General features: G+C 44.9%; 1 protein-coding gene across 9 annotated transcripts in view; it reads left to right on the top strand.

Annotated features, from left to right (window-relative positions):
* LOC126293526 (uncharacterized) overlaps nt 1-26,031 on the top strand; it is a 147,175-nt gene extending 121,144 nt beyond the window's left edge. For all 9 annotated transcript variants that reach the window (XM_049986793.1, XM_049986785.1, XM_049986786.1 and 6 more), the window contains 2 exons: nt 20,747-20,977; nt 25,683-26,031. In XM_049986793.1, coding sequence (XP_049842750.1) covers nt 20,747-20,977; nt 25,683-25,866 — 415 coding nt within the window. In that variant the 3' untranslated portion in view covers nt 25,867-26,031. The remainder of the gene's footprint in view (nt 1-20,746; nt 20,978-25,682) is intronic.
* The last annotated feature ends 1,195 nt before the right edge of the window (nt 26,032-27,226 follow it).

Below are 27,226 nucleotides of genomic sequence, written 5' to 3'. Positions count from 1 at the left end.
CACGAAGTCATCTGCCCCGCTGTGGAGCGCCGGCACAGACGACCGCCTGCCGCCACACCCCCCTAGACGTCAGCACGCAGTGTGCGAGGCCCGAATGTGAACTGGCCGCAGACAGCTACGGAGCTCCGCTGTCCGAGGGGCGATCTGTGCGGCAGTACCGCATAATCACTTGGCTGGCGGCACATCAGTGTTAGCAGGCGAGCGCAGGCTTTACCACGAGGCCGACCTGTGGCTTCAGAGCGGCACTCGTCGGCGTGAAAAAGGCGAGGTGAAAGCCGGTGTGAGCTAGACGTCTGTGCTGCGTGGACGATTATGCAGGTGACACATTCTGTCGGCTGCAGACGTCTCGGGTCGAGTACAGCACGCACTCCCCGACAACGTCTTTGCGAATTTGAACGGGCGACGGTCGTTCACTCTGTCCCATCACATCTGCAAATTAAATGGCGCCGGGTGAGATGAGACGTAATTTGCGGGTTTGGCCGGATATGCACCCTACGTCTTCCTGCGGTAGACAACATTCCATTAGAACTACTGACGGCCTTGGGAGATCCGGTCCTTAAAAAACTCAACCATCTCGTGAGCAAGATGTACGAGACAGGGGAAATACCCTCAGACTTCAAGAAGAATATAATAATTCCAATCCCAAAGAAATCAGGTGTTGCCAGATGTGAAAATTACCGAACTATCAGATTAATATGTCACAGCTGCAAAATACTAACGCGAATTATTTACAGACGAATGGAAAAACTGGTATAAGCTGACCTCGGGGAAGCTCAGTTTGGATTCTGTAGAAATGTTGGAACACATGAGGCAATACTGACCCTACGCCTTATCATAGAAGAAAGATTAGGGAAAGGCAAACCTACGTTTCTAGCGTTTGTAGACTTAGAGAAAGATTTGACAATGTTGACTGGAATACTCTCTTTCAAATTCTAAAGGTGGCAGGGGTAAAATACAGGGAGCGAAAGGCTATTTACAATTTGTACAGAAACCAGACGGCAGTTATAAGAGTCGAGGGGCATGAAAGGGAAGCAATGGTTGGGAAGGGAGTGAGACATGGTTGTAGCCTGTCCCCGATGTTGTTGAATCTGTATATAGAGCAAGCAGTAAAGGAAACAAAAGAAAAGTTCCGAGTAGGTATGAAAATCCAAGGAGAAGAAATAAAAACTTTGAGGTCCGCCGATGACATTGTAATTCTGTCAGAGACAGCGAAGGACTTGGAAGAGTAGTTGAACAGAATGGACAGTGTCTTGAAAGGAGGATATAAGATGAACATCAACAAAATCAAAACGAGGGTAATGGAATAGGAAATGAGACACTTAAAGTAGTAAAGGAGTTTCGCTATTTGGGGAGCAAAATAACTGATGGTGGTCGAAGTAGAGAGGATATAAAATGTAGACTGGCAGTGGCAAGGAAAGCGTTTCTGAAAAAGAGAAATTTGTTAACACCGAGTATAGATTTAAGTGTCAGGAAGTCGTTTCTGTGTAGCTATGTATGGAAGTGAAACATGAACAATAAATAGTTTGGACAAGAAGAGAATAGAAGCTTTCGAAATGTGGCGCTACGGAAGAATGTTGAAGATTAGTTGGGTAGATCACGTAACTAATGAGGAGGTATTGAATAGGAGTGGGGAGAAGAGAAGTTTGTGGCACAACTTGACCAGAAGAAGGGATAGGTTGGTAGGTCATGTCCTGAGGCATCAAGGGATCGCAAATTTAGCATTGGAGGGCAGCGTGGAGGGTAAAAATAGTAGAGGGAGACCAAGAGATGAATACACTAAGCAGATTCAGAAATATGTAGGCTGCAGTAGGTACTGGGGGATGAAGAAGCTTGCACAGGATAGATTAGCATGGAGAGCTGCACAAACCAGTCTCAGGACTGAAGACCACAACAACAACAACAACAACAACAACAACAACAACAACAACATCTTCCTGCGGGCACGAGATTATACTACGAGCTCGATCAGCGAGGAGTGTGCACGTTGTGATGTAACAAAATAAAAGTGATGTTGTTATTCAATGGAAAATTTGGAATTTGAGATTTCGCTTACTGTTTTATGAATCACAATTAGCGTAAGAATCATGGATTGACCATTGTCATAAAATATTGCATTATGAAATGTTTATAGTCTTTAAGTGCAGTGTCTCGTGGCTTGAAGCAGTCACAGCTAGCATGCTATTGATTAAGAAATTGCATTATCATCTTTCTAATTACTTCATGATCGTAGATACGATCATACCCGGTCGTGAAGTTATTCTTATGACAAAACAATTTCCTAAGGGACCAGAAAATACTTAAGGGCGCAAAAACAACTGTAACATCACACAAAATGGAAATTCAGTATTAAAGCTGATGCAAGAAGACGACAAAACAGCTTTCTTTTTGTCAATGTAGCACGCACATTGGACTGCTGATCTTGGTGCCTGTAATCTTAGCAAAACGCATAATTAAAGTGAAAATAATACTGGGGAGATGATAGGAATGAGCACTGCTAAATGATCCAGTATTTCCAGAACAAATATTTATTACAACTAAAACATGTGTCGTACCTTAAGCTTAGCACTACAGTGACGGTAGATTTTTATGCCCGTTTCATGTCCATTGAGCACTCTTTTATACAGCCATTGTCCTCTTGAGTCGCTCGTACATCGTCACCATACGTTATAACAGTTCTTCTTTTCACACTTAGGCGGAACACGTTTTTATTTATTTAGTAAAAAAATTAGATCAGACCACCACAAATCTGCGTCCGTCTTACTTAAGAAAAACAGTAGAAGTGTGACTTCTGAAATTTTCCCGGCGTATTTGTTCATCTAATAATTTCCGGGTATGCAGCCGGATCCCGTCGACATTCTGCCACGATATTTCGGCCCAGAGACGTCCGGCCATCATCAGGTGAGCACACAAGTACTGAAGAGCCCATCCTCTCGCTTCATCTTATACTTTCCCCTCTTTGGGGAAGTGTGTGTGGGAGTTTGTAGCCTTTTGGCTTTTACTCCCCTGTGTACTTGTGTGTGTGATTTTTAGCTGTAGTTTTTTGGTTGTCTGTGATATGTGATGAATGTTCTGTGTGTGTCTGGTACTTGCCTGAGGTTGGCGAGAATATTGGTGTTTCTTGGGAAGGAGCAGGATTGAGGATTGGATATTGGGATTTAATCTTCGACTTAATCGTCAAAGATCGTCATGGGGCGTTTGTGTTTATCGCGGGACATGTCATACCGACCTAAGGAGTGGATAAGGTTATTCTCGGATCTGGAAGAGCTCTCGTAGAAAGCCCTTGCCAGATCCTGGAATCTTTCTTTGAGGATTGGTATTTCAGCAGCGGCGTGCAGATCGTCTGTGGGGAATCCCATGGGTAGGTGCAGTGCCCTCCTGAGGGCGCGGTTCTGCAGCCTCTGGAGTTTGTCCAGGTGCTCCTTCGCCGCGTATCCCCAGACAGGTCACGCATATTCCATTACTGGCCGGATCAGGGCCTGGTAAACGTTTACTCCTACTCTGCAGGGGAGGGAGCTGGTTGTGTTAAGGATTGGGTACAGGATGGACATTCTGGCGCAGACCTTCCTGTGGATCTCGTCTATGTGGCGTTTCCACGTAATACGAGAGTCCACGGTTACGCCAAGGTACTTGGCGGTTCTGCGCCAGGGGAGTTGGGATCCGTTTAGGTGAAGGTGGAGGGGGGGTGTTGAGGAGGTTCGCGCCTTCCGAGCCTACGGGTAATCAGCATAGCCTGCGTCTTTTCCGAGTTGATGGTAATGCGCCAGCGTCGGGCCCAAGTTTCTGTGTCATCTAAAACCCTTTGTAGCCTACGAATGACCAGGTCCTTGTTCGCATTTCTAGTGTAGAAGGCTGTGTCGTCTGCATACTGTGCGGTGTGCACCAGGGGGGCGGTCGGCGTGTCCGCAGTGTACAGACTGTACAAAACGGGCCCCAGGACCGATCCCTGTGGCACCCCAGCACGAATATGCCTTTTGGTGGAGGTGGCAGTTTCTACTTTGACAGAGAAAGTTCTATCCGTGAGGTAGCTTTTGATCTGCTTGATTATGCTCCCGGGGAACCCTTGTGTGTATAACTTGTAGAGAAGCCCTCTATGCCATACTGAGTCGAAGGCTTTGGCTACATCTAGTAGCACTATCCCGCAGTAGCCTCCGTGGTTGAAACCCTCTGTGGCTGCTTCCACCACTCTCATGATCTGTTGTGGGGCAGAGTGGTTCTGCCGGAAACCAAATTGGAAATCCGGCAGACGTTGCTCTCTGGTAATGTGTTCCTGTATAGTTCTTAGCAGGAGGTGCTCATAGATCTTGCTGAGTGTCGGCAAGAGGCTAATCGGCCTGTAGTGCTGCGGGAATAGAGGGTCTTTCCCTGGTTTGTGTATCGCGACCACGAGTAATCTCGTTGAAGACGTTCGCGAGGTGTGTGATTGCCGTGGGTGGGAGGTTTTTAACTAACTGGTTGGTGACACTGTCGTGTCCTGGCGCCTTTTTCAAGGGGAGGGACCTGATTACTTTTGCCACGTCTTCGGGGGCAAATATTGTGGGTTCGTCCTCTGGGTCCTCCTCAGCATTGAGGAAGACAGCCAGTTGGCGACGGACCACCTCTTCGTGTTCATCATCCTCGGGTTCTGCCGCCTGAAACTGCTTCTCGAAGGAGTCGGCGAGGGCGTTGGCCTTTTCAGCGTTGCTGTAGGCCAGACCCCTTTCTCCATGCAGTGGCGGCATCCAAGCGCGTCTTTTGGTGAATTGTTTGGTTGCTTGCCATAGTGTATGATCGTCTACTTTGAGGGCTGTGAGGCGGTTTTGCCATTGCTGGTTTCTGTGCTCATTGAGCGCTGCCTTCAGCTCTCTCTGCAGACGATTGAGCAACCTCCTAGTGGCCTGATTTCTGGTGATCTTCCACTCTTTTGCCACTCTGTTCTTATGACGAATTTGGGCTATCAAATGTTCCGGGAGCTGTATCTGCAGCGGCGGGCCATCCCTTTGTACAGGAGTGGCCGCTTCTGCTGCCTGTAAGATGGTACCTGTTAGGTCTTGTAGCGCTTGTTCTACTGTTTCGGTAGTAGGTGGCGGAGCGCGAGCGATATCAGAGGCGACAGTTTCTCGGTATCGCTCCCAGTCTGTACGCTTGTAAGACGTCGGGTACCGCGGGAGTGCTACCCATTCTCCCACGTCGACCTCCAGAATGACCGGGTTGTGGTCGGAGGACATTCTGTTGATTGTCCTCGCGGCAACAGACCCGGCAATCCTCCTAGTGAGAGCTATGTCTAACACGTCGGGCCTGCCTCCCTTTTTTGGAAAATGTGTGGGTTCGACTGGACCCCATGTTTCGAAGTGGTGGGTGCGCGCGAGTTGTTGCAGTCCGGCGCCTGCTCTGGAGGTTACTCTAGAATTCCAGTCAGGGTGTTTGGCATTGAAGTCTCCCCCTATTACGAGTTTGCCTGCAATTTGCCGTAGAGCAGCTATGTCTCCCTCATCTATCTGGTCATCTGGGGGTCGCTAGACTGTAAGAATTGTTAGGGGTCCGGTGGCAGTGGTTACTTCCACCGCCACTGCTTCGATTTTATTGGTAGCTGGTAGGAATACGTGGTGGTGGGGGATCCCTCTTTTTATGTATATGGCCACTCCTCCGCCGTGGGTTGGCCTGTCTTTGCGGTAGCTAACATAGTTGGGAACTGTCGCTTTTATTCCCGGTTTTAGGTGGGTTTCCCCCATCATGCATATGTCGATGGAGAACTCCCTCATGAGTTCTCTGAACTCGACCACTTGATTAACAATGCCGTCTGCGTTAAAGACGCACATTGTCAGGCCTTGGATATTTGGTCGTCTATCCATGATGGGGTTTCGAAACTACTGAAGAAGTCGCAGAGGGGAGCGACTGCTGGACTGCTGCCTGAAGGGCAACGAGGACCTGCGTGTTCTGCTTCTGGGCTTCCCTGAATTCCTTCATCATTTCCATGACGAGGTTCATGGTTTGCACCATAACGCCTAACAACTGATCTGTGGGTGTGGACTGTGTGTGGGGTTCCCTAGCGCTTTCTCTGTCTTGGTGGACCTGGTCGTTGTTGTTGTGTGTTTCCCGGTGTTGTTCTTGTGATTGTGTCTGATGTTGTGGTGATTGGGCTACGTTTCCATGACCTCTCGAAGGAGAAACCACTTCAGCGTATGTTGCCCTCGGTGTGTCCGGTCTTGGTTTTACCCAGCCCTTGTCCGTGTGTGTTGACATGTTTTGTTTCTTTGTGTGACTTGATGTGTTGGTGGTGTTTTGCTTCCGTGCGTGGGGGGCGGCCTTTGCACCCTTAGCCTGATGTGTGTGTCGTTTGTGGACCTCACAACCTTGGTAACCCGCTGTGTGGTTTTTGCCACACAGCGCTCACCTTATTTGTGGGTCCGTGTGTTTTAGTGTACATGTTCTTGTGTCGTGGGCCTCGGCGCACTTTCTGCACCTTATTGGCATTGTACAGTACGCCGCGATATGGTTCATGCCCTGACACCTGAAGCATTGTACCGTCTTACTTTTGCGGCGCAGCGGTTCGGTGGTGACAGGCACAGCAAGGACCGTTTTAATTTCCCTTTTGTTCTGTGGAATATCAGGGAGTGTCACCTGATATAGTGGCCACTCGCTTTCGATGTAGCCCATCTGCTGGACCGCCTTGACGACGTAACCCTGGGCAGTCAGGTCTGTTTTAATCGCCTGGAGGGATACTCGTCTAGGCAGGTCTCTAATTACAATGTTTTTGTTGCGTGTTTTTGTTGTGGGGAACGTGTAGTGAGGTATGTTTTTGTCGTTAAAGAGTGTTTTGACTGTGGTGTAGTTTTCCAATGTGCGTAATGTTATCTTTATTTTGTCACCACCGGCAGGTTTTGCCTGGAAGTTGCCTCCTCCGATTTCCGTCTTTAACAACTCGTACAGTTCCTCATAATTACGAGGAAACTCCGCGACAATCGGAGGGAGTTTTTGCGTGACTTGTTTCTGTGTTTGTGTTGTGTTGTTTTGTGTCTCTGGCTCATCAGCCACCGCCTGGAACCTATTCGGGGTGGGTTCCACTCCCCGAGCCGGCGGAAGCCTCGGCTGGGGAAACGTTTTCTTCGCCAGCACGAAACCGTCCAAGTCCTGCCCGGTTACGTGGGTCCCGTCCAGTGCAGTTGTTTCCTGGTTCCCTCCCAGGGCGACAACAGGTGCTGTCGGGGGCGCAGGTTCCTCAGAGGGTGAAGGAGTGGTTGGGGCAGGGGTGGTGGGGTGATTCTTCCCCTTTGTGTTATTCTCCTTCCTATCCTTTTTCACACGCCGCTGTTTGGATGTGGAGGGCTTGTGTGGGGGGGATTTAAGGAATTTGGATCGGGTGGAGTGCTGGGACGAGGTGGTGGGTTTGCGGAGGATTTTGGTCGGTAGACGGGTTGACTGCTTGCTAAGGGATGCAATGAAGCCTGGGAGGTTGTCGGTGGCATTAGCAAGCTGTCGGTGGCATTAGCAAGCAGGAGCGGACTTAGGAGAAGGGAGGGAGGGGTGGGATTGCAAGTACTGACGGCGTATGACGATGTTGGTGTTTAGTGTAAGGTAGCATTCGCTGTGTTTATTGCCATGTCCGGAACGGAAAGGGGGGTTGCTGCCGGGGGGGTGCCAGTTACAGCCTTCGTTGTCACCGTTAGGTTTCCCGGCTGCATTGCTGGCCCTACTGTACTAGTGGACGCGGATAACTGGCTGGCGGCGGCGGAAACCATCTCTTTGGTCCCGCGGCCGGCTTCCAGGTCCTGGCCCACAATTTCCCTAACATTGGGGGGAGCAGAGCCTAGCTCTGCGGCAGCTGGTGCGCTCGACACGGCCGGCGACGCGGCCCGCGGCAACGACAAGACGCGACCTTTGTCAATAGCGGCTGGCCGCTTTGACCCCAAGGCACCTCTGAAGCTCGACATTCCGCAAAACGAAAAAGAACACGACAATTCTGCTGTCGGACGTCGCTAAATAAAATAACCTGCCCGCCGTAAATGCTTACTGCAGACCTCTGACAATGAGTTCCCGCCAGTGCTTTTATAAAAGCAAAGCCAGCGATACTCCTGGTTTGTCACCCGTACAAGCGGGGGCCTATGGCTGACAGCGCGCGAGTAAGAGGAGCAAGCTCAACCCTTGACTGCCGCTCAGCGAGTGCCCAGGTGCAGTCGCCGTATTTATGCCGAATCTCGCGCATGCGAAATGTACTGGCATCCTACAGCGCATGCGTCACGTGTTGACATGCGCGGCATAGCCGAGTTGTACGTGTTGCCCTCGGTGGTGAAAGTAAAAGATCATCTAGTCATTGAGTATCGAATGACGCTGTCTATTCCGCTATGATTGTATAACATTGTAACAGCGGAATAGACAGCGTCATTCGATACTCAATGACTAGATGATCTTTTACTTTCACCACCGAGGGCAGCACGTACAACTCGGCTATGCCGCGCATGTCAACACGTGACGCATGCGCCGTAGGATTCCAGCACTTTTCGCATGCGTGAGATTCAGCATAAATACCGCGACTTCACCTGGGCTCTTCAGTAGTTGTGTACTCATCTGATGATGGCCGGACGTCTCTGGGCCGAAATATCGTGGCAGAATGTCGACGGGATCCGGCTGCATACCCGGAAATTATTAGAACAGTAGAAGTGTTTAGCGCTCAAGGCTTCATTTGTTCTCCAGCGAACAAAATACTGAAGGATCGAATATCTATCCGTATTTTTCTGTTTATATTTCCGCCCAAAGACGACGAATCACATTACTTAGGAAGTTCCACCGTCGCTATGCGACGCCTTATTATACATTAATGATTCTTTATAAACAAGTATTTGCCTTCTGGTTGAAAGTATTAACTATTGCCTGTTTCAATGAAGTCAAAAATAGTGAATATCACAACGCTCCGAGATCAGTGGTAGAGTCGTAGAGGGAGACCAAGAGTTTACTGAAACCGTGCAAGTGCAGCCTGTGAACATTTCAGACAGTACTTCTGCAGTCACACGTTTCATCAGTTACTGTTACCTAAGCCTCCATCCCGAACTCAGTGCGTGGGTGGGCACAGCACTGCACGGTGGACTTCCAAATGGTGAAAACGACCTGTTTCCCACTTCCGACCCTACTTTGGCAATCGTCTTCGGTAAGATGGCTGACCGTGGGAATATTATCAGTCTTGTCGATTTTCAGGTGAAGTCAGTGAGCTGCATTCTCAACAGTTTCTCATTCTCATAAAAATTGTTCGTACCATACACATGCTTAAGTCTTTCTACGATGTTGTATCAAACTACTCGATTGTAATGTATAGTCAACAAATGAGTGTACCTCTTCCTCTAACATTGTGATTCTGACTAAAGAATCGGTGTGACAACTTTTTAGCTGTAGAGAATAATTCACCCTTCTATTATGACATTTCTTGGAGACCAAAAAACTCCTCTATACGAATCAACAGCTGTAACATCCACGAGATAAATTTTAGATACAGTGCGACGAGAGGAAATTATGCCTCTGACAATTATAAACATTATCTATTCAACATATGAAAAAATAGTGAAAATGATGATAAATATTAATTATTTATATAATATTCTATGCTGTAATTGGATATATCGATGTGTATCATACAAAGACAATGATAATGGTAAATTCCTTTTATGATCTGCGTTTTGTCTTCCTATGTTTTTACCTTTTGTTGGTTGGCTTTTGTAGGTTGCGGTCGCATATCAAACTGAAGTCTGTTAAGAAAGTGTAATTATTTGTTAATTATTACTTGAAAATAGAGTTCATTATTATTACAAATATGAGTGAATAATTATTTGTAACTTTAATTCGTATCTCAGTAAGCATTATCTGTGTTAATTATTTCTTTTCGCTGCAACGAGCGGAGCCATTGATGATAGCGATTTGTATCGCGTTTTTGTCTGTGTTTTCCTTAGAAACAAATCAAATGTTTGCTTGATGAAGTCTAAATAGTGCACAATACGAAAGTAGAGTTTATAGAGTTTAATAAGCATTTCAAATACTTACTTATTTGGTCTAACAATAGAAAGTCTCTATCAATTGTCAGCCGCCATCTTAACAATTATCGCAGTGCTCATAGCACGATCGTTTTAACAAACTTTTCTAGCTGATGTATGGATCCGAAATTAATTACGCACGAGTTGCAAAGAATATTGTTTCAGGTAACATACGTTAGCGTTGCGCGCGGCTGATATTCGGTGGTTTTAATGATAATTTTGCTGAAGATAACTGTTTCCATCATAATCCATAGTGTATAGTATCTGTTGTATGAACCGTGATTTAGTGACACTTACACAACTTACAGACAACACTTTAACACGACGTTAACTTTGATTTCTTTAGCAACGTGACCAATTCCTTAGGCTGGGGAAAATTTATGTAGTAATTACTCAATGTAATAAAATAAGATTATCATTTCCATTTACAAATTAGTTAAATACCGAACCACTGAATAACCCAGCGAACGCCACACAGCACTTCCGAGAACAACAATCGTGTGAAATTCAGCTCGTTCTGTTTGTCCGCGAGACCCAGAGGACAGGGGATACCGGCACCCAAGTCGATGGCGTGCTACTTCGACTTACAGAGAGCATTCACTAAAATTTTGCACTACCAGTTATGGAACATCAGACCACCTATGTGAATGGATTGAAGAGTTCCTAGCAAACAGAATAAAGCATGTCATTCTGAGCAGAAAGAAGTCTTCAGACATAAGAGCAACTTTGGATCTACTCTAATGAAGTGTTACAGGACCATTACTTTTCACAACATATGCGTAAATGACCTATTGGATGAAGTTGGAGGTTCCGTGAAGATTTTTGCACACGATGCTGTCATATACAGAGAATTCGCAATGCTAGAAAGTTGTAGTGAAATACAGAAAGACCTGCAGAGGGGTAGGGGCTGTCAGTTGACCCTCAACATAAACAAATGTAATGTATTGCACATAAGTAGACAGAAATACCCATTATTGTGTGATTACACAATTGCAGAACAGTCACTAGAAGCAGCCACACCCGTAAAATATTTGCGAGTATGCGCACAGAGAAATTTAAAGTAGGGCGACCGTGTAAAGAGATTCAACGGAATATCCTTCGGGAAGAGTAGTGTGCTCACAAAAGAGGTAACCTACAAAAATCTCACTGACCGACACTTGAATACTGCCTGTCACTTTGGGATCTGTACCAGATACAATCGGTAGAGGAAGTAGAGGAGACCCAAAGAAGAGCACCGTGTTTCGTCACAGGAGGTTCATTTAGTAACTATGAAAGCATCACAGAGAATCTCAGCCAAATCCAGCTGGCATATGCTTCAAGAGAGACATTTTGTATCACAGTGTGGTTTATCGTTAAAATTCTGAGAGTGTACAATCGTAAAGAGTGAATCTGTATATTGTCTCCTCCTACATACATCTTGCAAAAGTACGACAAAGGAAAAATTAGAGAGATTTTAGCTCCAATGGAATCATAACAAATTATTGTTCATCTTGTAGACCATTCATGACTGAAGCAGGAAATGAGGGATGTGACAGTGGTACACAAAGTATCCTCCGCCACACACTGTATGGCTTGCGGAGAAAAGATGTACATGTCGTTCTTAATGCGTGTCCTCCTTCCCCGCCCTCCCCCCCCCCCCCTCTCTCTCTCTCTCTCTCTCTCTCTCTCTCTCTTGTTATCATATAGACAAAGTAAGAAAGTTCTTTGCCTGGTAGCAAAAGATAGTGTTTTTATGAGGTGTGTTCAAAAAGTAAGGTGACTTTATATTTGTATGAAAAATATTTATTTATGCATCAATATTCATGTTGTCCCCTTCAAATTAATCCCTCTCAGACACTTGTGCCAATGTTTCTTCCAATCCTCGAAGCACTTCTCGTAAGCAGTTTTTGGTACAGCCTCGAGTACTTCCAGTGATGCAGTTTTTATTTATTCAATCGGTGAAAATATTCGCCCTTTTATAGGTCTCTTCAGTTTTGGGAACAGGAAAAAGTCACAGGGGCCCAAATCCGGTGAATATGGTGTCTAAGGCATGATTGTCGTGTTGTTTGTGGCTAAAAAATCTCTCACAAGCAATGATGAATGAGCAGGTACGTTGTTGTGATGCAAAAGCCGTGAATTGTTTTTCGACAATTCTGGGTGTTTTTTGCGTATCAGTTCCCGCAAACAGCTCATAACGTCAAGGTAATACTCGCTAATTGACTGTACGACCTTGAGGCAAAAATCCGTGTTACACTACACCACGGTAATTGAAAAAAACAATGAGCAAAACTGTGACATTCAATCGAACGTGGTGTACCTTTTTCGGTCTCGGCTCTCCGGGATGCTTCCATTGGGACGACTGGAGTTTGATTTTGATGTCATAACCGTAAACACGTGTCACCAGTTAAAACCCTTTTGAGAAAATCACGATCATCATTGACATTGTTCGAGAGCCCCTGAGCAATGTTCGTGTGACAGTTCTTCTGATCGCAATTGAGAAACTTTGCTGACACACGATTTGCACCCAAAACATCCGAAAAAATGGTGTGACACCTCATCAACTTCTCTTATGGTAATTCAATGATTTTCCAAAACAATTTCCTTCGCAGCTTTGACGTTATCATCTGTTGGTGATGTGCTGGGACATCCAGAGAGGTTCGTCATTGGCATCTTCTCGGCTATGTTGGAACAGCTTGTACCACTTGTAAACATATATCACTGTCAACATTTCAAGTGTTTTAGAGCACTCAATACCACTTTTCACGTAAAATTTGATGCATATATTTTTGTATACGAGGTGTGATGACAGAGTAGTAAGAATTTTTTAATTTCACAGGCTTTATACATCTGATTTTTCAATACTTTTCTTTTTATCTTGCTGGTACACATGTTTCTGATGTACATTTCATTTTCAGCGCTGTTAAATATTTAGTTCATTGTTGACAGTCAAAGAGGTTATACATCGTTTTGAGCTCTTGGCAAATTTTTACTTTTGAAAAAGACGGATCAAAGGATTTGAATGAAATTTTGCTTTAAAAATCAAATAAAGTGCAGCACTGCATTCAGAATGTCGACTGTGGCTTTTGGCAAGAATACTAAGAGGAAGACAAGAGTTTAGGAGTGGTGTAAACATTTCAAAGAGGGTTGAGAAGATGTTGCAGACGACGACTGTCTGGATGTCATATCCCTCGGCTCGTGCCAAGCAATTTTTCAGGTGTTTTGGGCATGAAATGTGTAGCAGCAAAATTTGTTCCAAAATTGTTGAATTTTGACCAAAAATGATGTATGCATCACTCAGGAATCGCCGAATGAAGTTGACAATGATGCTGAAGTTCAAAAGAAGTCTATAACAGGTGACAAAACACGGATATACGGGTATGATGTCGAAACCGATGTCCATTTGTGTCAATGAAAACTGCACGAAGAGCCGAGACCGAAAAAATTCGACAGGTCATGTGAACATTCTCCTCATTGCTTTCTTCAGTTACAATGGTCTAGTGCGTCACGAGTTCCTGCCTTGCGGGCACACTCTCAGTGAGGAATACCACCCGAAGGTTATGTACCGTTTGCATAAAGCAATCCAAAGAAAATAACCAGAATTGTGGCAAAGTCACTCATGGAATTTGCATCGTAGTAATACTCCCACTCACTCCTCGATGCTCACTAGTTTTTTGCCGTATTCCCTCAACTGTAGTATTCGCCAGACAGGCCCCCCTGCAACTTCTTTCTATTCCCGACACTGAAGAGAACTGTGACAGGGTAGCATTTTGGCACAATTGATGATATAAAAATTGAATCACCTTCAGAATACTCTCCATTACATGCGATGCACTTGTCAAGTCTCTTTTCCCACTGTTGGAAGCATGTTTGGAACTCTTCACTTTTGATATTGTCCAGTGCCCTCTGCGAAGCTGTTATTACTACCTCCACATCGTCATAACGCCCCCCTTTTTAGTGTTTTTTTTTTTTTTCATTCGTGGAAAGAGGAAAAAGTCGCACGGGGCTAGGTCCGGCGAATACGGAGCGTCGGGAACGGCAGACCACCTCTGAGATGCCAAATAGTGGGTCACTCGTTAAGCCGTGTTGTGACGCAGAAACCAATCACCTGATCGCCAAAGTTCCGGGCGTTTCCTCCTCACATCCTCTCGCAGACGCCTTAAAACATCCAAGTAAAAGTGCTGGTTAACTGTCTGGCCAGGGGGAAATTCCACAAACATCAAAGAAGACAATGATCATCCTCTTCACATTTGACCTCACTTTCCTTGCTTTTTTGGTCTGGGAGAGTTGGGAGTCCTCCACTGGGTTGACGCTTGCTCAGTTTCTGAGTCATATCGTAACACCAACTCTCATCCCTTGTAATGACTTTGTTCAAGAAGTTTGGATCACGTGCAATCTCTGTTTTCAAGTCCTGACACACATTCGCGCGGATGGTTTTTTGCTCCTGTGTGAGAAGTCGCGGAACAAATTTAGCAGCAACACGTCTCGTGCAAATCCTCACTCAAAATCCGCTGGCCCGAGCTCCAACTGATTCCTGTCTCTGCTCAAATTTGGTCCATCATTTGTCGACGACCCTCGTCCATCTTTTGGCGGACCTTTTCAATGTTCTACTCATTTCGCGATGTTGAAGGGTATCCAGAAAGAGCTCGGTCTTCAACACACATCTCACCACGTTTAAAGCGCCCAAACCATTCGAAAACCTGTGTGCGGCTCATAGCGTCCCCCGGGAAAGTTTCCTGAAGCATTTGGTGTGTTTCCGTTGCAGGAAACAAAATTTCACACACTCACTCTGTTGTTTTAAAGTTGCCATAACGATTTCGCAGAGGTTACCCGCCAACAGTCAGAGAAACACAATAGCACACCTGCTCGTTCAGCTGTACACTGACGCCGTCTGCACAGCTGTTTCATGAAGGTCTCTAATAACGCCATCTAGCGTGAGAACCCTGCACTTCATCTACAAGTGGCAGCACCCTCGGACTCCGGTTTCTTTGGGGTCCCCCCCTCATATATGGTGTGATGTTGTTAAATGGGGACAAGCTGCAGGAAATCGTCCCCGAAAGAACAAGAAGCAAATACATATCGTCGCTAGGCTGGACATCCACTCCGAGGGAAGTACACCCGTAGAAGGTGGAGGGAAAAGAACTCTGACAGCGAAGTCGGTACCGACAACAGGCGAGTCTCCCAGCAGAGTAGGATAACCCGGATGACCGTGCAGAGCGTTCTCCGTGACAGCTGCCTCTCACAACGCTGCCCAGTGCGGCTACGTGCACACTCGCTTCCGCAGTGACCGTTTCGTCACCAGTTAGCCGACAGGCCCCCACTGTGCTGGGATTCCTGCCATCCGTCCTATTCGTCGGTGGGGCGTTATCGTCATCCTCTACGACACCCGACTGTAGACAGTGCGGAATCCCCACGGCACGGTGGTAGCGAATCGTCGTCGCCAGTCTCGCGTCACTGTGTGGGCGGACATTATTGGTCACCGGCCGTCCTTCCGCGACGCCTCACGGGAGAGGCGTATCTGCACTTACTGCGTCACCTCCCGGAAGTGCCATTGGTAGTGTGAAGGATAGCGTGGTTACTACACGGCAGTCCTCCAGCTGTCTGCCCTCTCGAGTGTGCAGGTAAAAGGCAGAACATTCTCACTCGTCTGTTATGTTCTCGTGTGCGGTTTTGGTCGTCAAAACCTACACTGTCAAACGACTTCTACGTCCACCTTCGAATGGGTGTACGTCCTTCGGAATACATTTTGTGCCACGTGTCTGAATGACTTTCTATGCTTCTAATCCTCTTGAGATCATTTTCTGCAATTTTTCCCCATTTGGCAAAATCACCCTGTTTGTACATAAGGACACTTTATACAGGGTGTTACAAAAAGGTACGGCCAAACTTTCGGGAAACATTCCTCAAACACAAATAAAGAAAAGATGTTATGTTGGACGGAAACGCTTAATTTTCATGTTAGAGTTAATTTTAGTTTCGTCAGTATGTACTGTACTTCCTCGATTCACCGCCAGTTGGCCCAATTGAAGGAAGGTAATGTTGACTTCGGTGCTTGTGTTGACATCCGACTCATTGCTCTACAGTACTAGCATCGAGCACATCAGTACGTAGCATCAACAGGTTAGTGTTCATCACGAACGTGGTTTTGCAGTCAGTGCAATGTTTACAAATGCGGAGTTGGCAGATGCCCATTTGATGTACGGATTAGCACGGGGCAATAGCCGTGGCGCGGTACGTTTATATCGAGACAGATTTCCAGAACGAAGGTGTCCCGACAGGAAGACGTTCGAAGCAATTGATCGGCGTCTTAGGGAGCACGGAACATTCCAGCCTATGACTCGCGACTGGGGAAGACCTAGAACGACGAGGACACCTGCAATGGACGAGACAATTCTTCGTGCCTTTGACGATAACCCTAATGTCAGCGTCAGAGAAGTTGCTGCTGTACAAGGTAACGTTGACCACGCCACTGTATGGAGAGTGCTACGGAAGAACCAGTTGTTTCCGTACCGTGTACAGCGTGTGCAGGCAGTATCAGCAGATGATTGGCCTCCACGGGAACACTTCTGCCAATTGTTCATCCAACAATGTGTCAATCTTCATTTCAGTGCAAATGTTCTCATTACGGATGAGGCTTCATTCCGATGTGATCAAATTGTAAATTTTCACAATCGACATGTGTGGGCTGACGAGAATCCGCACGCAATTGTGCAATGACGTCACCAACACAGATTTTCTGTGAACGTTTGGGCAGGCATTGTTGGTGATTTCTCGATTGGGCCCCATGTTCTTCCACCTACGCTCAATGCAGCACGTTATCACGATTTCATACGGGATACTCTACCTGTGCTGCTAGTATAGGTGCCTCTACAAGTACGACACAACATGTGGTTCGTGCACGATGCAGCTCCTGCACATTTTAGTCGAAGTGTTCGTACGCTTCTCAACAACAGATTCGGTGACCGATGGATTGGTAGAGGCGGACCAATTTCGTGGCCTCCACGCTCTCCTGACCTCAACCCTCTTGACTTTCATTTATGGGGGCATTTGAAAGCTCTCGTCTACGCAACCCCGGTACCAAGTGTAGAGACTCTTCGTGCTCGTATTGTGGACGGCTGTGATACAATACGTCATTCTCCAGGGCTGCATCAGCGCATCAGGAATTCCGTGCGAGGGAGGGTGGATGTATGTATCCTCGCTAACGGAGGACATTTTGAACATTTCCTCTAACAAAGTGTTTGAAGTCACGCTGGTACGTTCTGTTGCTGTGTGTTTCCATTTCATGGTTAATGTGATTTGAGAAGTAATAAAATGAGCTCTAACGTGTCAAGTAAGCGTTTCCGGACACATGCCCACATAAAAAATGTTCTTTCTTTGTGTGTGAGGAATGTTTTCTGAAACTTTGGCCGTACCTTCTCGTAACACCCTGTATAAGAAAAGGTTTAACTTGGAGTGGACTGTTTCTGTTAGTAGCAAAAATCTGGTGATACGGATGTACAGAGATAATGTATTGCCACATAAGTGTAAGAATGCCCGTGTCATTTAAGAAGCCTCGAGATGTTCACTTACCAGCTTTACACAGTATTCGTATTGCACTCTCATGTAGAATAATTACACGGTGTTTTTAAATAAATGGTGTGGTCTTAAAAATCGATTTATTGCTTCACAAGGTTAAACCTTACAGCACAAGCAGTGCAAATTGTCTAAGTATTTGAGGCGTTCATCACAATTCTTCACTATGCGTGCACACGGTCACGTGGCGTACGTCTACACGGTAATCGAATTCTTTCCGTGCTCGATGTAGCATGTGCTCTGTGACGGTCTGCAGTGCACGCTTTATCAGAGCACGCTCTTCTTTGAGGGACGCGATTATTGCCATTACGTAAAATAGGTCTCTCACGGAAAGAAATGACGGGGTGTCAAATCCAGTGAATGGGGTGGCTGGGAGAGGCGACTGTTGTCTGCCGCTGCAGCACGTCCAGTAGGGAACGCTGCTTTCAACCCTCCCGTGTTACCCCCTACAGATGCCACTACTGTCGGAGCACTGATTCGTTGTTACTCTATTCACTTTCACTTGTTGTTGTTGTTGTTGTTGTTGTTGTGGTCTTCAGTCCTGAGACTGGTTTGATGCAGCTCTCCATGCAACCCTATCTTGTGCAAGCTTCTCCATCTCCCAGTACCTACTGCAGCCTACATCCTTTTGAATCTGCTTAGTGTATTCATCTCTTGGTCTCCCTCTACGATGTTTGCCCTCCACGCTGCCCTCCAATGCTAAATTTGTGATTCCTTGATGCCTCAGAACATGTCCTACCAACCGATCCCTTCTTCTTATCAAGTTGTACCACAAAATCCTCTTCTCCCCAATTCTATTCAATACTTCATCACTAGTTATGTGATCTACCCACCTAATCTTCAGCATTCTTCTGCACCACCACATTTCGAAAGCTTCTATTCTCTTCTTGTCCAAACTATTTATCGTCCATGTTTCACTTCCATACATGGCTGCACTCAATACAAATACTTTCAGAAACGACTTCCTGACACTTAAATCTATACTCGATGTTAACAAATTTCTCTTCTTCAGAAATGCTTTCCTTGCCATTGCCAGTCTACATTTTATATCCTCTCTAATTCGACCATCATCATGTTATTTTGCTCCCCAAATAGCAAAACTCCTTTACTACTTTAAGTGTCTCATTTCCTAATCTAATTCCCTCAGCATCACCCGACTTAATTCGACTACATTCCATTATCCTCATTTTGCTTACTTTATAAAAATTTGTCAACAGATGTAGCTAGAGTGCTCAGTATTGATAGTCATAATTACTGATGTATACGTAAATAAATTGAAACTATCTGCTCTAGAGTGTCATAGCAGTCAAATATCGACAGTTGATAACTGTGCTACTGTGCTGTTCATTTGCGGACATCGTGCTTCGTTGATACTCGTTTACGTTTTCTTATTTCATCTGACTTTGTTGTTTTTATTTAGTGCTGTTATTTAATATTGTTTCTTTATTACTTTTCTGTAAGTTAATGTTTTGAATTTGTTTCTTTCATTCACTTTTGCAATCTATATTTCAAAAATGTCTCCAACAATCATATTATCCAGTTACTGGAAAGTACAAGTTTTCCGAGAATAATAACCAAAAGGGACCTGCTACGAAAACAAGTGGCACTCCAGACTATGAGTTCCGGTTGTTTTGCTGTCGGTTGGCATCCCACTGCTCTCTGGGGTGTCACCAGGCATGTCGTTGCTGGTCACTGTGGCTCAATTTCGAGCAGAGCTCATCACTGAAGAGGATTTTATTCCAGCCAGTGAGATTCCAGACTGAAGACACGTCTGGAGGTACCCCGGACAGCAGAGGGATGCGGTGCGACAACCAGAAGTGACGGTTTGAGGTGCCATTTGTTTTCACGGCAGCACTCCTTCGGTTGTGATCCTCGGAACACTTGCGGTACGACAGTAAGTCGACGCTACTCTACGCCCCGTTTTGTTGCTGTTCGTGGCGAGCTGTCCTGGGCTTACGTTTCGGCAAGATAATACCTGCCTGCGCGCAGCGAGAGTTTCTACTGCTTTTCTTGGTGCTTGCCAAACCCTACCTCGGTCATCAAGTTTGCCGGATGTCTCCCCAATTGAGAGTATTAGGAGCATTATGCGTAGGGTCCTCGAACAGTCACAGAATTATGAAGATCTAATGGATTCATAGGACAGAATTTGGCCTGATATTCCTCAGGAGGACCCTCAACAACTCCGTCATCAATGCCAAGCTTGCACAGGTGCCAGAAGTGGACCAATGCACTATTGATTCACTCAATTTGTGGAGCTCTCTCTCCTGAATGAATCATCCAGTTTTTTTCTGAAATTGTAATGTGGTGTGCATTCTGTAAGACCTACGGTACGCACACCATCAGATTACTTGACTTGTCGCTCTAACGAAGTAGGCGAGTGTCAGCAATATGTCTCGTGGTCTTATCGTGGCGTGTTTATCGTCTGCCGTTAGGTCAGACGATAGAAATGCCACTTGCACGGTTAGAGTAGCAGATTGACGGTGACCGACTTTAAACAGAACTTGATTAATTTTCACACACATTTATTAAAATGATAACAAGCATAAACATTATGTAACTTGATTCTGAACGCTGTTTACAATTGACAATCTGAAGTTCCTTTGGTATTGGTACGTTAATCTTATTGTCACAGGTCTCTGATATTTCACAAAGTGTCTATACATTTATCTTCATGGCTATGTACAGGAATATGATAATCTTATTAGGTGCAGACTGAAACTTGACTATAGACTGGTACAGACTGGTGCAGACAAATGCAGACTGACTAATCAGAGGTCTGTACACTCGTTATAATACCTCGTGCGTTCAGGTATCACTGCGCGAGTGTGATCCGCGAGGAGAAAAGGTTCTACGTTAGCAGCAATCTTATTGGCTGCGTTACATATTAATACGTGGATCGGCGGAAGCAGAATTTGGTCCGTCTCTAAGGCAGCGCCATCTCGTAGTGCGGAGACGGACGAGCGCTGCGTCTGCGCTGTTGTGCTTAGCGGGGCGCACTCTAGTGGGAAAGTTGTGTACGTGCTTACTACACGGAACTATGTACATAACATGTAACCATTTGTTTGTCTGTACATGTACAGATTTCTCTCTCATTTTGATAATTCATTGCCTCCCCTTTTTTATGTCGTAGTGTGTATTACACAGCAAATTTCATGTTGTCACCAACATCTTAAATTGTTACATTGTTTTTCTGTTTGTTCTTCTAGACTGGATCTTTCCGGATGCTCGGGGCTGGGCGGATGTGCCATGGCCCACGTGGCGCAGCTGCCGGCCCTGCGCACACTGCTCCTCCAGTACATTGACGACCTGACAGAGCTGCAGCCGAGCCTACGGCACGTCCTGGACTTGGAGCAGCTACGCTGCCTCAATATCTTGAACAGCGGCCACATCAGAGCTGTGCCATTTGAAGAATTTGCTGTCAGGCTCGTGAATCTCAGGTATGTTCCTCCTGCCGGTTCTGTTCACTGTCCGAGCCCGGTTCTAATGAATTTGTGTTTCTACCGTATGACCTCGATGACTTCCACAAGAGCGGGAACACAGTGCTAGTATTAGAGAGAGTGTGAGACAGGGATATAAACTTTCGATCCCAACTTTCCAGTTTATATATCAAAGAAGCAGTGATAGAAATAAAAGAAAGATGGAAGAGTGGATTAAAATTCAGGGAGAATGGATATTAATAATATCATTCAGTGATGATACTGCTATTGGCTAGTGAAAGGGAGGAAGAATTTCAGAACCTGTTGAATGGAAAGAATAGTCTAATGAGAACACACAGCAGATTGAAAAAAAACCAGGGAAGATGAAATTAATGAGCATTAGCTGTATGAGATTAGTTATGGATTTAATATCGAAACCAGTGTCCCTGAAGTAGAAGAAATGATGCAATTCTGATACATTGGAAATAAAATGACACACGATGCATGAAGAAATGATGACATACCAAGTGGCTGTAATTATAGCGCAGATACTCACAGAGGTCCAGTGTGGGCTGTAATTATCGTACGGAAGCAAAACTTGATTTATATTCTAACGCGTTAACACAGAACAGTTTTACGCTGGAGAACAATTAGTTTCAGTTTTGGCGACCAGGTGCGAAGCTGGTGCTTTGAATGGAAATAGTTCCCACTTATTTGTTTTCGCTGTAAGTTCAGTGGTAATCCGTGTTCCCACTTCTAACTTGTGCTACCATCTCTGTTAGAGTGTGCTAACTATGTGTAGATTGTCAACAGTTAGGCGAAAGCTGTTGCATTTCTACCTTGTGAGTCAATCAACGCAGAAGCGCAGTTCCCGCCTGAAAACGAGCCCCTCTTTTGACCGCTACAGCGTTTTTTCGATAGTGTGCTTTCCTTTTGCGTGTGAAGTGACTTGTGTTGTATTTATCTACTTTTATATTTATGAGGGAGATAGTATTCGTCTATATTTGCTGGATTTGACTGAAAATTACATAAATATTACAAGGTAAGTTAGTGGAAGCAGAAGTGAAGTTTTCTCCCCATTGGCTGTGGCAGAGTATAATAAAATAATGGGAGGATTCGACAGATTTGATCAGCTGCGTGAACGGTATGCTGTAGGCCGTCGTTCATGGAAGTGGTGGCACAAACAGTTTTTTTTTTTTTCTTGTGGATTTGGCAGTTGCAATTCCTACGTTATGTGGAAGCTACAGAAGCAGACCAGCTAACATTTAGACTGCCCTTGGCAAGGCAGCTTATCTCTGGCTTCTCACGTCGTAAGAGAAGAGGAAGGCCTGTTCACTTTCAAACACCAAAAAGAGGTGTGTCTGGAGTACCAGATGAAGTTTGTCTGGAGAAAGTTGGAACTCATTTCCCTACAAAAGGTACAACAAACAGAAGATGCCGCCAATGAAGGACCGAGAACAAAGAAAACAGAACAAATATGTGTAGCAACTGTCGTGTACCATCGTGTGTAGCACCATGCTTCTCTAAGTTCCACAGTACATCACCTTAGTGAACTCAAAGGACAATATGGACGAATACAAACGTAAATGTAATGTTTAACATGTTTTGGTACTAAAATATAAAGAAAACACATTTTTTTAAAGTGAAGTTTCTCCAGAGTTCGGTGGGAACAATAGTTCCTACTAATTTTTTTTATACTCGTAGGCTAAACTCTCATTTCAAGATTTAAATTATGATTTTATGAACGGTTTCTTAGCCCAATAAAGTGTTCATAAAGTCTACTACTCCCGGAAATAATTTGGTCACTAAAGGGTTAATTCATTCTGTACGAGCACTGGAGATGTCAATGAGATACTGCTTCTGTAAAACGAGGTGATCAACAGTTGCTCACCGTAGTTCCGGTGGAATCTAAGCGATGTGTTCCTGTGTACTGTTCTTCAGATCAGGTAGAGACCTAATGTGCCGCTGGTAAATGCATTCTTTTAGGTATTCCCAGAGCCGAGAGTCACATGGATTCAGATCTGGTCATCTTGGAGGCAATGCATCTGAAAACCTCTGGAGATAATATGTTTTGAGGAAGGTTGCACTAGGCAGATCTTTCACTGGGTGAGTGACGTGCGATGTTGGCCCACCTTGCATGAAGACAGTGGTTTCCACGCAGTTGTGCTCTTCCACAGCAGGAATCACGTGCTGTACAAGGAGGTCTCTATAACGTAAAGGCATCACAGAGGTCCCCTCCAAGAGGCCCTATGGGTGTATCCTCTTCAGAGAACGGACCGACAATAAAGATGCTTGTGACTCCACACCAAACAGTCGTATAAAGCAACTGCAGTGGTTCTTGGCGCACAACATGCAGTTTAGCAGTACCCTTAAATTTGGCAGTTGTGTGTATTCACTGTACCCTGTAGTGTGGAATGTGCCTCGTCACTCCATAGAATATTGCCTGGTCGCATGTCATCGACTTCTATCTGTCCAAAAACTGAAGAGCAAATTCAGTACGTTGCTGCGCATATGATGTTTTGGTTGGTGCAGCGTCCGGATCTTGTAGGGGTACAAGTCTAAAACTGTCCATCCTGTTGACCGCAGGATGGACAATTCTCGTGGTAGGGCACGAGCACTAGCATTAGCCGGGACACGTGCTGCACACTGAGTTACAGCAACCATAACTGTTCCACTGGGATGCCTTCCGCTTCCACGTTCTTCAATTTCATCATCATTTTCTTTAAAGCATTTAATGACATCTGGGCTCTCCTCAGACCTTTCAGTCAGCAGTACTATGTCAGAATGAGATTTTCGTTCTGCAGTGGAGTGTGCGCTGATATGAAACTTCCTGGCAGATTACAAATGTGTGCCGGACCGAGACTCGAACTCGGGACCTTTGCCTTTCGCAGGCAAGTGCTCTACCAACTGAGCTACCCGAGCACGACTCACGCCCGTCCTCACAGCTTTACTTCTGCCAGTACCTCGTCTCCACAGTTGGTAGAGCACTTGCCCGCGAAAGGCCAAGGTCCCGAGTTCGAGTCTCAGTCCGGCACACTGTTTTAATCAGCCAGGAGGTTTCAGTACTCTGTCAGCGCAGCACTGTAATTGCTGCCGTTCACATAAAACTGTTTCACTAACAGCACACAGTCTTTCTCCTCAATTATCACTACTGTACACCCACGTTACGGCTCGTCGAACGATAGCGTGGGTGTCGTCCTGTTGTACAAACGGTGCACTGTGCCGGTTTTGCTCGTAGTGGCCGTAGTTGGAAGTTATTGTTTTTCCAACATAAATTGGTTCTGCATTAACACATTAGCAAACCTATCAAGTTTCACTGCCATGTGATAATTGCAGCGCACACTGGACCTGTGTAAGTGGCTGAACTTTAATTATAACCAAACAATACGTATAAAGCAAATTAGCAAAGACATAGAGGGCATTTCTGGCCAGGAGAAGTCTGCAGGTATCAAACATCGGCGTTAATTAGAAGAAGAAATTTCTGAGAATGTACGTTTGGAGTACAGCATTGTATGAATGTGAGGCACAGACTACGAGAAAACTGGAAGAGAAGAGAAGAAAATTGAAGTCTTTCAGACATTGTGCTATAGAGGAGTGTTGAAAGTTAGTTGGACTGTTATAAGAATTGAGAGGCGGGTTATGTGCAGAATCAGTGTGGAGAACACTGACAAGAAGAGGGATGGGATGATAGGAGAGAGACAGGATATGCGTTAGGACACTGAGCAATGACTTCCGTGGTACTAGGAGGAGTTGTGAGGAGTAAAAAGTGTAGGAGGAGATTGTAATACATCCATAAAATAATTGAGGACACAAGAAACTGAAATCAAGAGATTGGCTCATGAGAGGACTTTGTGGTGGGTTGTATTGGACCAGTCAGAAGACTGACTGGAAAAAAGGAAAAATTTTGAAAATATCTTGTGGGATGATCCTCAGGTATTTACAGCACAGAGGAAAAAACACTTTCTTTAAAATCATCAATCGCAAAATAGTGCATTATTCCAAATTTAATTGGATTTGATGTATTCGAGAATTAATTAGAATGAAAAACACAATAGAAATCATTTAGTCCTTACCTCAGCTGCAAGTTGAGATCAATTTTCACTGTTTTTGTAGGTTCTTCATTTCTCCAAGTCATTTATTGAGATATCAGTCTTATTTAGGCTACGATTGTTTCCAAGAAAGACTTCTGTTGTGCAATTCCCGGTATAACTTGCTTTATTATCTTCATTGAAGATGACTGCTTCCCCTCGCTTACTGCACAACGCACTTTAGTAATGTATAATGTGCGTGTTAACAGCTGGCATTTGTAGCTTTCATGAGTAGCTTCATCACAGTTTCAACTAATTCAAGCGTTCACTCTCATAAGAAGGACAGTGACCGTTGATGTCCACGTACGTGGCACTCAGTCGTGTAAACATATAGCCGGGGAGGTGCAATCACTTTATCCTGTAAGAGATTATTATCTGCTATTTCAAACTGAGCATTTACGTAACACAAAACACTAAATGCTACCCACATATTTCCACAGTTAAAACCTGTTTAATATGAAGATAGGTATTAACTAGAATTTGTATCTCCTAAGTTTAAAAATCCTGATAAATTTCCTTAGCATTTCATTTATGTCACAGTTCATCAATGTTTTTGGTTTGTAGTATTACAAGAAATAGGGTGTAATAAAATACAGAAATACAAATGTTGCAGCTACTTTTTCCCTTTCTTCTTCCAGGGAACTACACGTGACGTACGAGGAAGAGGATGAGGTTTTTTACAAAAATGTTTTTGCTGAAATGCAGAGTCAAATGCCTCGGCTCAGGATCATTAATACTTTCCGATGGACAGAGGACGACTTCCTAACAGATTACGAAACAGATGATGACGGCGATGATGGTGACGACGACATAGGGTACTGAGGAACAATTTTGGTTTTCTGACTGCAGAATGTAACATTGGAGTCCCTGGATGAGTGAACTGTTTGAAAAACCAGTAAAAGACAAAATATGGATGTATGAAATTATTGTATAAGTGCCAAGAAAGTGTTGGCCGAAATAAAAATGCAATTTTTCGTGTTTACAAAATTTTTATTTCCCAAAAGATTTCATTATGGTCAGCCACTGAAACTGATTTTATTTCCCTCCATATTGAAGCTCATTGTCACAATTATCATTACACAAATGGGAATTTTTGGTACCACAGTGAATGTCATATTCATTTCTTTTATTGCCATATCCTTGTGTTGATGGAATTGTCCTTTAAATCTGAATGGGCAGATAATCCTACCTCCATCTGTCCTGAATGTCTTTCCAATGCCTGTTTCACACTTTTCAGTTATTTCATATGTGCACTATTTTGATATCACCTGCAGATACTAATACACATGTCAGTTCAGTATAATATATTTGCCCAATCAATACCCATTTATCATCTGCGTTTCTTCTTGGTGTAGCAATTTTAATGGCCAGTAGTGTATTAAATTGCTTCTGCTCAAATGCCTGTTTCACACTTTTCAGTTATTTCATATGTGCACTATTTTGATATCACCTGCAGATACTAATACACTAATGAAATGACACAATTTTTATTTGGGACGAAATGGAATTAAATTAATAAAGTGTCAAACAATGGAAAATCCGGGACGGACTCGGCATCTCCGCTATATGGTGAGTAGCAACTTTCCTTCTCATAATATTGTTCTGAAAAAGGGACAGGTCAAGCTGGAGGTAAGGAATTCCTGGATGGTGACCAGTGAGTGGTTAGGTGGAGGATGGAGGGGGGTGGGGAGGATCATGGTTGGACAGTGGTATGAACTAGGAGAGAGAGGGTTCAGTGTTGGGAGTACGTTGGCTTTGGTTGGAGGGACCGATGGCAAAAGAAGTATTTCCATTTCAGGAATCAGGAAGAGGAGAGTAGGTCTCTGACACATCAGCAAAGTCAAGCTCGGGTGTGGGACTGAAGGTGAGTCCTGTAGCTACGACCGAAACTTCTCTGGGGCTGAGGGTTTTGGAGGAAAGGTTAACAAGAGTGTTAGGGGAATGTTCTGACTCTGGATTTGGTGGAGTGTTACCAGGGAGTTTTTGGGGATGTGGCAAGTTGAAAAGATTAGCTAGTTATGGTTGTTGACAAGTAGAAGCACTGTGGGGAGGATAGGGACTGGATACTGGTTCACTGAGGTGGCAGTAGGATGTCAGCAGGTCGGATGACATATGAAAGTGGTGCTTGTAATGCTGTTACAGGTGCTGGACAGTGTGGAGTTCAATTTCAGAGACACGATGT

Source organism: Schistocerca gregaria, chromosome 10, assembly GCF_023897955.1.
Source record: "Schistocerca gregaria isolate iqSchGreg1 chromosome 10, iqSchGreg1.2, whole genome shotgun sequence".
NCBI lineage: Eukaryota > Metazoa > Arthropoda > Insecta > Orthoptera > Acrididae > Schistocerca > Schistocerca gregaria.
The sequence above is the reverse complement of the archived record's forward strand: the minus strand, read 5'-3'. Positions and strand labels throughout refer to the sequence as shown.